Source organism: Sapajus apella, unplaced genomic scaffold (assembly GCF_009761245.1).
Source record: "Sapajus apella isolate SASKATOON/1434 unplaced genomic scaffold, GSC_monkey_1.0 scaffold48, whole genome shotgun sequence".
Lineage (NCBI taxonomy): Eukaryota > Metazoa > Chordata > Mammalia > Primates > Cebidae > Sapajus > Sapajus apella.
Genome location: NW_022436988.1, coordinates 16,623,146 through 16,635,641, shown reverse-complemented (window position 1 = coordinate 16,635,641; position 12,496 = coordinate 16,623,146). Strand labels below are relative to the sequence as shown.

Here is a 12,496-nt window from a genome sequence, read left to right as displayed (position 1 = left end):
CCCAGCCTGGGCAACAAGAGTGAAACTCCATCTCAAAAAAAAAAAAAAAAAGATTTGGAGAATATTCAGTGCAGAATAGGAGGAGGAGGAGTTCTAGATGGCTTTAAAAATTTAAGCTTGGTGGCTCTCTTTGGGTAAGAAGAATCCGTTAACTTGGATAAGGAACACTGAAGAAGGATCAGCTTTGGGATAAAGTTGATGAATTTTGCTTTGGGCATATTGTATTTAAAATGCTTAGGTAAATCATCCATCTACCCACCCACCCACCCAGGCACCTACCCATCCATCCAACCATCTATCCATTTATCCATCCACTCACCCACACATTCATCCAGCATTTACTGAGCACCCATTATGATGTACCAGATACTTTGAGAGGTGCAGGACTACAGAAAGGCAGTTACAGACTGCTGACAGCAGATCTGTATGTAGCTGATAATGATCCAGCATGTAAAGTGTTACAGAATAGTTTAGAAAAAGTGCTATGGGTGCTATGGTTGGCATTTTGTTGAAATTTGAGGTATAGAGCTTACAGTAAAGTTACAGCCTAAAGCGCAGATTGGGGATTTATCTGAGGATGTTAGAGGGAATGGATCCTTAGCCTTGGACTCTACTGTGGGAGAAGGGCTCATCTTAGAGTGAGTGAGGGACCTGGCAGGAAGTGCTCCCAGGCCCCAAAGTGGTAGCATGCCATTATAGCTGCAAGAAAAAGGAACCTCTAGCCAAGCACGGTGGCTCATGCATGTAATCCTAGCAGTTTGGGAGGCCGAGGCGGGTTTATCACCTGAGGTCAGGCGTTTGAGACCACATGGTGCAACCCTGTCTCTATTAAAAATGCAAAAATTAGCCACACGTGGTAGTGGGTGCCTGTAATCTCAGCTACTCAGGAGGCTGAGACAGGAGAATCGCCTGAACCCGGTGGGCAGAGGTTGCAGTGAGCTGAGATTGTGCCACTTCACTCCAGCCTGTGTGACAAGAGCAAGACTCCATCTCAAAAAAAAAAAAAAAAAAAAGAGAAAAGGAACCTCTGTAATCAGACATTTTCTGGGTGTTATGAAGAGGAAAGGATGAAAGGTGCTACCTGGTGAGGTTCAGGACTGAAGACTTAGACTTCTCTTCTGCTGCCAGCTAATTTCTGTGTAGGAGATCTCAATCAGTTTCCTTAATGAGAGCCTCATTAAATACCCTAAACATGTATTTACATGTTTTCCATATTTAATTATAGTTTAACATAGAAAAAGACAAAAAATCATTTGGAACATATTAATGTTATTAAAAATTTCTGTTATTAAAAATTTCTTAGTATTCCAACTTCACCTATGTTTCAATATTGAAAATGTTCAAATTTAGTTTAGTATTAATTGGTTATTTCTTCTTTAAAAAACGTCTTTCATTTGGAAAATTGCAGACAGCAACTAGTAACGCCCTCTCTGGATATCACGTGGAAGACTTAGATGAGGGTAAGTGCTAAACTCTGTGCAGCTTCTGGTAGCTGTGAATATGGGCTTTGCTGTTTTGTCAATTATTGGGAGAAGATTTACTGAGTTACAGTACATATAAGTGAAGATGTAGGAGAGAATATAAAATTTTAATTTTAAGAAGTAGGTATAGACCAAAGCAATTTTCTCTCTGACACCGTTTCATAGAATAATGGAGTAATGGAGGTAGGCAGTAACTTCAGAGGTCATCTATTTCATTTTCCTGCCTCCATGTAGGACTAAATTTAAACATCATTCTTAACAATCGGTAGAGGGAAGACTTCTCTTCTCTTTCTGTCCTACGCTAGTATAGTTATTACTTTTTGGAAGTTTTGATCTGTAAGCTGAGTTGTTTCTGCCCTAATTGAAGTCTGTGATCTTCTATCCTCTCACCAGAGGAAAGGGAAAAGAGGAATATGCATTGAGTGCCTGCTGAATGTTGTGTACTATGTGCAGTGGCTTTCACAAAACATGTACTGACTTCTTAGAATCCTTCTTCAGCTTTTTGACAGGTGTTGAAACTGACATTAAGGTTTATTAGTTGCCCCAAAGACACACAACTAGGAAGAGATGAAGCACAGCTTTAAACTCAACCTAGTTAAATATCTTTCTTTTCCTTTTCTGGGGGGCATAGTGACTTGTGAGGAAATAGGAAATGGCTGGAAGTTCCTTGAAACTTACTGCTGCTCAGCCTCTGGAAAGCTCTAGTCTATTTTTCTCATAATCCTTTTTTTCCCTGGCTTATTTAGAAACTCTTATCCAAACAAATCAAAGTTCACTGTATTCAGAAGTAAGTAAATATTGTGTTTTTAGCTCAACTTTTTGAATTTTATTTCAATTACAAAAAAGGATTACATTCTACAATGACTTGTGTCAGACAATTTCTAAGGAACACAGATGATAACGTGATAATGTGGAACTTCTTCTCACTATGCAGTAGTGGAATTTGTTATGTAAGCTTTCCTTCCAGGATGCAGTGATTTTCTTCCATTCCTCAAGGAATTCCTGATAGACAAGCTTCTTGTGCCTAAGAAATGACAACCCGCCCGCCTTGAGTTGTTAGGGAAGAGATGGCACTGGAAACCTGTCCACCAGGTGCTAGGACAGAGTCAGAGTCACCATCTTGATTTAACTAACTTCTGGGAAACTGCCTCTTTCTTTCTTTCTTTTTTTTTTTTTTTTTTTTTTGTTGTTGAGATGGGGTTTCACCATGTTGGCCAGGATGGTCTTGATCTCCTGACCTCAGGCAGTCTGTCCCCTCGACCTCCCAAAGTGCTGGGATTACAGGCATGAGCCACTGTGCCTGGCTGAAACTGCTTCTTGAGTGATTTCTATGTAGGTTTTATGTAGTTGATTGGTAGATTACTTTGTTGGTAGGGGCAACTATGTCATGTTCTTTTTTACATCATATGGGATGATGTATGTGGAGGGATTGTAGTATTTTTTTTTTACATGTTAGAATATCAGAATTACTGGCTAGCCTCAAATGATAATACTATATCCTAATTACTCCTTAGGGTCTTGTAATGGTTGGCATTTCCGCCCACCACCTAGGGGAATCACGAGCAGCGAGGAATATACTTTGTGTAAAAGGTAATGTGAATTTTTTTTTTAAACAATGACATGTCTTGTTGAAAGGACAGATAATTTTCCTTATCTAGTAGGGTAAAATGGTTTATTTTCAATTTGAAACAGAAGCCATAACGGTCACTATCATTAAATAATAAAAGTCAAAACCATATTGATGTGTCATCTTTAATTCTAAACGACAGTGATCTAAATGCAGGTTGTTAAGACTGTTCAGTAGTCTTTCATTTTTTACTTATTTATTTATTTTGAGACAGAGTCTCACCCTGTTGCCCAGGCTGGAGGGCAGTGGCATGATCTTGGCTCACTACAGCCTTGCCTCCCAGGTTCAAGTGATTCTCCTGCCTCAGCCTCCTAAGTAGCTGGGACTATAGGCACGTGCTACCATGCCTGGCTAATTTTTTGTATTTTTAGTAGAGACGGGCTTTCACCATGTTGGCCAGGCTGGTCTCAAACTCCTGACCTCGTGATCTGCCTGCCTTGACCTCCCAAAGTGCTGGGATTACAGGTGTGAGCCACCTTGCCCAGCCTCAGTAGTCTTTTATAATACCAGTTGTATTATTATGGCTGAATGTAATTTCCCTACTTTTTTTTTTTTTTTTTTTTTTTTTGAGACAGAGTCTTTGTTGCCCAGATGGGAGTGCAGTGGCGTGATCACAGCTCACTACAACCTCTGCCTCCCGAGTAGCTGGGACTACAGGCATGCACCACCAAGGCTGGCTGATTTTTGTATTTTTTTGTAGAGTTGGGGTTTCACTTTGTTGCTCAGGCTGGTTTAGAACTCCGTAGCTCAAGTGATCCTCCTGCCTTGGCCTCCCAAAATGCTGGGATTACAGATGTGAGCCACCACACCTATCCATGGTCATTTGTTAATGTGAAATTTACTTAGATTGTATGGTGACTGAAGTTGACAGTACTTTATGTAAAAAGTACAGCATAAAATAAATGTTAAATTATTTTAATAACCTTTCTGAAAAATATTCATGTAATTCTTATGTAGAATTTATGAATAATTCATATTGAAGGGCTAACCTTTTACAATTTAATAATAATGTGGAAGGAATAATTAAAGTTACATTTAAAATGGTGAATTCTTTGGTTCTTTTTGTAAAAACTTATAACTGGTGGGATTTCTAGATATAAATTCTCACCACCTCTTTAGATTGCTTTTGATAGTGAAGGAAATTTGCTGTATGGTTTTGATTATTGAATAGTCAGGAAACTAATGTGTAAGTATTGAAAATTCTAGTGGTGTTATGTTGTAAAAGAGATAGAACACAATCCTACAAAAAGGAAATACGAGAATATTTGAAGTACAGATTAAGAATATAACACTTTCACTTTTTAGGGAAATAATTTAAAGCCAAGCAATAGAAAGACAAAGATTTTGCCCCATTAAGACGTATTGAAAAGAAACATAAATAGATGATTTTAAATGTGTCTTCTGACGTGTAAGAGAATTTAATAAATAGTATAATTTTAAGTTCAAGTACTTTGTTGTACCATCAGGAAAAGTTTTAAATATACTCATTTTTAAAATTTCTTACTATACATATTTTTTCCAATTGAAAAATGGTCTGTAATATAATCTCTCTTTTTGCTATTCATAGTTTTTATTATATTTATGTTTAGTTATATTTCTAGTTTAATTTTTATTTTTTCTCAGAGGATCTTTTTATTAGTTTTTTAGTTATTTTTATTTAAAAACTGGCTTTGCCTATAACTTTTCAGGGTATTTAAAACTTTTTTTTAAAATTAATTATCAGGGCTGGGTGTGGTGACTCAGACCTGTAATCACAGCACTTTGGGAGGCTGAGGCGGGTGGATCACTTGAGGTCAGGAGTTCGAGACCAGCCTGGCCAACATGGTGAAACCCCCATCTCTACTAAAAATACAAAAACTAGCTGGGCATTGTGGTGGGCACCTGTAATCCCAGCTACTCTGAAGGCTGAGGCAGGAGAATCACTAGAACCCGGGAGGCAGAGGTTGCAGTGAGCCAAAATTGTGCCATGGCACTCCAGCCTGCGTGACAGAGCAAGACTCTGTCTCACACACACAAAAAAAATCAAGTCTGGGCACGGTGGCTCACACCTGTAATCCCAGCACTTTGGGAGGCCGAGGCAGGCGGATCACAAGGTCAAGAGATTGAGACCATCCTGGCCAATATGGTGAAACCCCGTCTCTACTAAAAATACAAAAAATTTAGCTGGGCTTGGTGGCACACACCTGTGGTCCCAGCTACTCGGGAGGCTGAGGCAGAAGAATTGCTTGAACCCAGGAGGTGGAGATTGCAGTGAGCTGAGACTGCGCCACTGCACTGCAGCCTGGTGACAGAGCAAGACTCCGTCTCAAAAAAAAAAAAAAAAAAAAATCAAAGTATTTTATTTTTATCTGTTTTTGATCACTGAATTATCAGTTGGATTTTCTGTTATAAACATTGAGAAATATTGTCTCTGTATCCTTTAAAATGAACATTTATAATTTATTCCCTTGAATTTAACATGACTGTTGAATAAATTTGTGACTGTAATATAAAACTTTTATTCTAAATTTATTTAAAACTTCAAGTTAATATATTTTCAGGGAAATATAGGTAATAGTAATGTAGAAAACAGTAAAATCACTATGTTTAAAGGTGAAAAGTAAAAGCCTTAAAATGGTAATTAATCATTTGTTAACTTTTTTTCCAGAATGAAATTCCCATATGTAGAAAATTTTCTTTAGGTCCTTATCATTTTGGGAAGTAGGGTATACCTGTGTGTGAGCAGCAAATCCACTTGATGTCAGTGTTGCTTTAAAAAATTTCTACTCTGGCTGGGCGTGGTGGCTCACGCCTGTAATCCCAGCACTTTGGGAGACTGAGGCTGGTGGATCACGAGGTCAGGAATTCAAGACCAGCCTGGCCAACATAGTGAAACCCCTTCACTACTAAAAATACAGAATTAGCTGGGCTTAGTGGTGGGTGCCTGTAATCCCAACTATTAGGGAGGCTGAGGCAGGAGAATTGCTTCAACCCCAGAGGTGGAGATTGCAGTGAGTTGATATTGCACCACTGCACTCCAGACTTGGCAACAGATTGACACTCCGTCTCAAAAAAAAAAAAAAAAATTCTAAGAGGAATTGTCTAATAGAGTCCTTGTATGACCAAGGAAGCTACTTTTCACTGTCTCTTTTGGAGGGCAGACATGAAAACCTATGCCTTAGGATCCCCTAATTCCAAAGAAAGTCAGTGAATATGGGGAGTTGATGTTTTGATTAACTGTTCTAAATGTTCTCTAAACCTCTTCTCCCTCATTTGTACAAGACAGTATGATAAACGTGACCTTTCAGCACATGAAGTTTTGTTTTTCTTAATGAAGAAGTCAGAGGGCAAATGCTGGGAGTTTATTTTTAAATGGTTCAACAAAGTATGTGATAAAACAGTCTTTCCTATTCTACTTAGATTTTTAGAGCAAGGAATCTGTAGGTATGGTGCCCAGTGTACTTCAGCACATTCCCAGGAAGAACTAGCAGAATGGCAGAAAAGATATGCTTCACGGCTGATAAAATTGAAACAGCAAAATGAGAATAAACAGCTCTCAGGCAGTTACATGGAAACCTTGATAGAAAAGTGGATGAATTCATTGTCTCCTGAGAAAGTGGTGAGGAAAATAAGCTACATTATTTTTTGTTTGTCTTAAACAATGAATTTGTTTGAGTCTTGACTTTGTCTATTTTGGTTTATTTCCTTATCTTCTTTGCAAAGAATTTGATTCTGATAGAATGATGTTTTTAATAGCCATAGTAGACCCACTTGTTAAAAAGCAGAACTAAGTCATTTGTTTGGAGATTTGCCTGTACTGTATTAATTATCTTCATTCAGGCAGTTTTTGAGTGCCGATCTGTGGTGGTGATGAGTTTTCTTCCCTCCCTTATTTTAGCTTTACTATATTTTGTTCTTATCAAAGTTACTGAAAATGAAGATATAAAATACTTTGCTCTGTATACAGTTCCATCATCATCTTTACTGTTGACATTTATTTTCCATGCTAAAGGATTTTGTTTGTACCCTTAGCAATAAAAATATAACATAAATTGCTGTCTATTTTCAGCTTAGTGAATGTATAGAAGGAGTAAAGGTAGAGCACAATCCTGACCTGTCAGTTACTGTCAGCACCAAAAAATCCCACCAGACATGGACCTTTGCTCTCACCTGTAAGGTATGAATTTTGTGCTAGTTAAAGCATATAAATTTTGTTTAATTTTCTCAAAGATTTTTTTGACCTTTGAATCTCTCTGTTAAAAGAATATTGAAAATATTTTAATCTAAGTACATTATACTATATTGTACTGAAGTGTATTTCTGTATTTTGATCATTAAAAGTACAATTTAAAAAATACTTTTAGATGAGATCTTTGTAGATATTTAGGGTGCTTTCGTATTTATTTGGTAAAGAGGTATTTTACATATGATAGTCTAAACTTGGGACATAGGATGGGGTTCATGGCTTATAATTACTTAAAAATTGTTTAATCTGGCAGTTCTAAGATTTTTAAACCATAACAACTTGTTTTTATATTTGATTTGATGAAGTCCCAAATTCTGTGACAATGGATTATTAATATGGGGCATTTTCTGCATTGCTTCTCAAATTATATTAGTCAAAGTTTAAGAATGAAGCACAGTAAAAAGTTTCTAGGCATATTCTTAGTGGAAAAGTTTTTGTCTTTTTTTGTGGCGTTTCTTCCGCTGTACTTTCTGTATCTGGAGATGAAAATTCTAAGAACAGTTAGCTTCAGCCTTGAACCCAATCCAGTGCTTTCCAAGGTAACTGCCCTCTTTTGAAGGCTTCCTACTTGAGGCTGCATGAAACTTCTGTGGAAGAGTATGGAAAGTTGGAGGTTGATGGTTATAGAGGGTGAAAACTTTTGCCACAATGAAAAATGAACACATTACAGGAAGAGAAGGGAGGCTATCAATGTAGCATAAATATATAATTTTAACAACTGATTTTTAAAAAAAATTCTGATTTTTTTCTTAAATGGCTTTTAAGCACAATTTGTGTTTTAAACATAGTGTGTTAGAAACTTGGGGAAGTAAAAGCCCCTTATGGAAATATTTTCATTGAAGAGCCCAATTACAATTGGATTTTTTTACCCCCTTGTACTCAATGAATTATTTTAACTTCCTTGTAGCCTGCAAGAATGCTGTATCGTGTAGCATTGCTTTATGATGCTCATCGTCCTCATTTTAGTATCATTGCAATATCTGCCGGAGATAGCACTACCCAGGTATCACAAGAAGTCCCAGAAAACTGTCAAGAATGGATAGGAGGAAAGATGGCCCAAAATGGATTAGATCATTATGTGTATAAAGTCGGGATAGCATTTAACACAGAAATATTTGGAACTTTTCGCCAAACCATAGTTTTCGACTTCGGATTGGAACCAGTACTGATGCAAAGAGTAATGATTGATGCAGCTTCTACAGAAGGTAATATTTAGACTTTTTTCCCCCTGATACGATGTATTAAAAAGCAACTTTCAAAAATATGTATTGGCCTCTAAATATATTCCATAGATAGGAAGGGAGTAATAATAATAAAGAAAAAATCCTGAATTAATTGACTCATTTACTATGTAATGGGCTTACAATGGTTCACACTGTGCCCTGATTTATTCTTATAGCCACCAGGCACAGCTTGAGCTTTGAGGTTCCCCAAACTTGTAGGAGTAGATGATCAGGCTTGCTTTGGTCTACCAATTTCATTTCACAGTAATATCTTTCAATATTAGTTTGGGTAGAATATCATTTTATGGTAATTGTGTTTATACCTATAATGTTTATTTTCATGTCCTATTGACTAGTTAACTTTGCTGATGTTAGTACATTATTTCTGAAAGAAAAGTCTTCAGTAAAATAAGCCTTCATAAATCATTTTGTGCATCCACTAGTGTTAAAGAGGCCAAGGTGCCTTTAATAAAATCTGCTCTTTGTTTTTGGGACAAGGTCCCTGGTTTCAACATGTAAGTGTGACATAAGGAATTATTTTGTACATTGTCAGTTTATTGCCTATACCTAAATTTTATGCCAAGATTAAACAGGACAAAGAAAGGGCATGTTAGCCCACATTTCCTTTGCTCTTAGTTGGATTTATAGATGCTTTATTCTTTTTAACGAAAGCTAAATATTTATTTAACAAACACTTCAAAAAGCAGAACTGTATGAAACTTAATTTTGTATTGCTTATAACTATCCATGTTGCGGAGGACGTTTTACTATGTACCACAATGTCCCATTCATGAGAACCTGGAATAATTGTTTTTCTCATGAGCGAATACTAGGATTTTATTTGTTTTCACATAGCATAAAGGTGAAATTGGTCTGTCTTCCTCTTTACTTTAGCTGCTTGTAAGGTTGAAACAATGATGGTGCCCAAATTTAACAATTAGGTGACATCTTCTATGTGTGCTAATATTACCCAGACTTCATTTAACCTTTATTTCCCACTGACTTTGATCCCTTTTACTTGTTTTTATTCTTTAGTATGAATTGTTGTCATCTTCCCAGTACTCTTTGGAATCAGAATAAATTAATTTCCATAGCTAAATAGATATGGTACTTGATAAAACAAAAATAAATTATTTGGTTTATACCTATTACCATAGTATTTGGCAAATTCTTTCTGCAGAGGGCCAGATAGTTAATATTGTAAGTATTGCAGGGCAGGTGTCTCTGATACAACTACTCAGCTCTGCTTTGTAATGAGAAAGCAGCCTCAACAATGCATAAATGAATGGGCGTGACTGTATTCCAATAAAACTTTATTTTTAAAAACAATCGCTGCATTTGACTTTGATGTTTTAGTTTGCCTACCCCTATACCAGTAAGTTGCTTTTTCAGAACTACTACGCAGCATCCTTTTTCAATCATAAAGAGATTCAAGTCATAAAGAGAAACCAACATACATTCCCTATCCTCAAATATAACTGTAAAGGATGTTCTTGGCTTACATGTGGGCTGTATTTTAGAAGTTTGCTTGTAGATTAGTGGCTTACAACTCAGTCTCTTTTACCCATAGAAATGTTGTCAGTGTTGTCAAGAATTCTTACTAGTTAATAAAATATTTAATGAATAATATAAAATGTTAAATGTCTACAGTAAAATAGAAAAGAATGATACTATTAGATGATAATTAGAGAAGGTGGTGATGAAGAGGAGTTCAGGACACTTTCATAGGCTTGAGAAGAGTAAAGATACTTTAACTACCTCTGCCTCAGATATGTGTTACTTTTCTAGTCAGAGAAGAATAGCAGTGGACGAAATTCAGAGTCAAATAGAATAGGATTTGAGCTCTGATTTTCTACTTACTATCTGTGTGAGCCTGGGCAGAGTACTTAACTTTTCTGAGCTTCATGGGGAAACATCTGTAAAATGGGGCTAGTAGTATCTGTCATAGAGTATTGTGAGAACCTGAAACCTTGTAGGACATCTGGCTCATAGAAGACATTTACTTAATAGTAGCTATTATGTTTATCATTAGCCTTGATTAGGATAATTTCTGGCTTATACACGAAAGGAAGAACGTAGGAAAAGAGAAGAGTTGGGTTTTTTTTTGGTTGTGTTTTTTTTTTTTTTTTTTAAATGAGGACTCGGATTAGGGTACAGCCAGAGGAATTAAAAAGCAGAGATGAAGACATGAGCCCCTGAGGCCACAGTACCTGCAGATCTTGGCAACAACACAGTATTGGAGTTGAAAGCGAAGTTTTCTGGGGGCGCGATGGCTCACACCTGTAATCCCAGTACTTTGGGAAGCCAGCGCAGGCAGATCATGAGGTCAAGAGATCAAGACCATCCTGGCCAACATGGTGAAACGCCATCTCTACTAAAAATACAAAAATTAGCTGGGCATGGTGGCGTGTGACTGTAGTTCCACCTACTCCAGGGACTGAGGCAGGAGAATCGCTTGAACCCGGGCGGAGGTTGCAGTGAGCTGAGATCGCACCACTGCACTCTAGCCTGGCTACAGAGTGAGACTCTGTCTCAAACAAACAAAAAACTCCACAAAAAATGTAGTTTTCCAAGATGACATATGTTTTGAGTCTGGTAGCTGGAAGAAACAAAGTCTTCTTTCTGATGTTTCTAATATATCAGTTTGAAAATATTTTAAGTTTTACATTTCATTCAGATATGGTAGAGGGGATTTATACAGACGAGGACATGCTCCTCTTTTTTTAATAATACCATATCCTTTTTTAAGTGACTTATTTGTAGTTTGATGTCTTCGCCTTTTTTCCTTTAAATAAGATTTTTTCTTTAATTATGTGATAGGAAATAACTGAAAAAACTTCAGCCTTTTCTTGGACTAATTTGGAAACATTAAAATGATTTCACATAGTGAAATTTGTTTAAAGACAAAGAAAAATAATGAACAATATGAAATCTACAAATGCATTTTATTATATAAGATTTTGAAAGTTGGGGAAAGGAAAACTTAGGTCTAGGTTTAGGCAGGCTAGATGACATTGGCTAATATTTTTTGGTCAAGAGCATAATGACTTAGGCTAATTTTTAGCTCATTGATAATTTCCCCATCCTTAAAATGGATGTCATTGAATATCTTACCATTTTTGTTAAGTTCTTAAAATTTTTATTGCATGACTACATTTGTTTCAGTGTGATTATGTGGAGAGTCCTAACAGAATTGTAAAGAAATGAAAGCAAGATATAAGTGGTGTAATATTTGTTTCTTGCTTTTATCTTAGTACTATTAGCGTTAGTGTTTTTGATTATCACAGGAGAGTCCGTGTCAGCAAAAAATATGTTTATGGGCAAACAGTTGGTTTATGTGAAATTACAATTTTATAAATGTTCTGAGACAATAAAAATGTAAAATGGCAGTGTCCTATTTTGTATCTTTTCCTGGAATAACTTGTGTGGACAACATTCAGAGACATTGAGAGCAAGATAACTACTTTGTTAAATTGGTGACAATCTGACAGCCTGGCTAATTTGATCTCCAGCCTCAGCCAGTTCATCATTGGATCTTCCTTGGCCTGGAATTAGGAGAAAAGTGTCATTCCAGGTATAAGTTGGCCAAATGCAATTGGGAATTGAATTAGGTCTGGGATCTGTCATATTTCCATATGGTTTTGAAATTATAAATTATAATTTGTTTTTTGCGTACACAAAGAAATTCAGTGATTCTGTGCAATTGGAATTTGGAAGTTACACTTTTTTTTTTTTTTTTTTTTTTTTTCCCTTTTTGTGGAGAACGAGGTCTTGCTATATTGCCCAGGCAGGTCTCAAACTCCTGGGCTCAAGCTATCCTCCCGCCTCTGCCTCCCTAAGAGCTGGGATTACAGGCGTGAGCCACAGCGCCCGACAAAACTGGAATTTGGGAAATATATATATATGTGTGTGTATATATATGTGTGTGTGTGTGTGTGTG

At 36.6% G+C, this 12,496-nt stretch overlaps 1 protein-coding gene across 11 annotated transcripts in view; it reads left to right on the top strand.

Moving 5' to 3' along the window:
* Positions 1-12,496, top strand: part of HELZ (helicase with zinc finger) — a 184,086-nt gene that overhangs the window by 46,596 nt on the left and 124,994 nt on the right. For 9 of the 11 annotated variants that reach the window (XR_004257816.1, XM_032241945.1, XM_032241938.1 and 6 more), the window contains 5 exons: positions 1,409-1,460; positions 2,996-3,071; positions 6,508-6,706; positions 7,157-7,264; positions 8,241-8,538. Coding sequence is in view for 10 of the 11 variants with exons in the window: in XM_032241945.1 (XP_032097836.1) it covers positions 1,409-1,460; positions 2,996-3,071; positions 6,508-6,706; positions 7,157-7,264; positions 8,241-8,538 (733 nt within the window). In the remaining variant the exon portion in view is untranslated. Of the gene's footprint in view, positions 1-1,384; positions 1,461-2,995; positions 3,072-6,507; positions 6,707-7,156; positions 7,265-8,240; positions 8,539-12,496 lie in introns of those variants that run through there. The other 2 variants (XM_032241948.1, XM_032241947.1) reach the window with 2 other exon arrangements.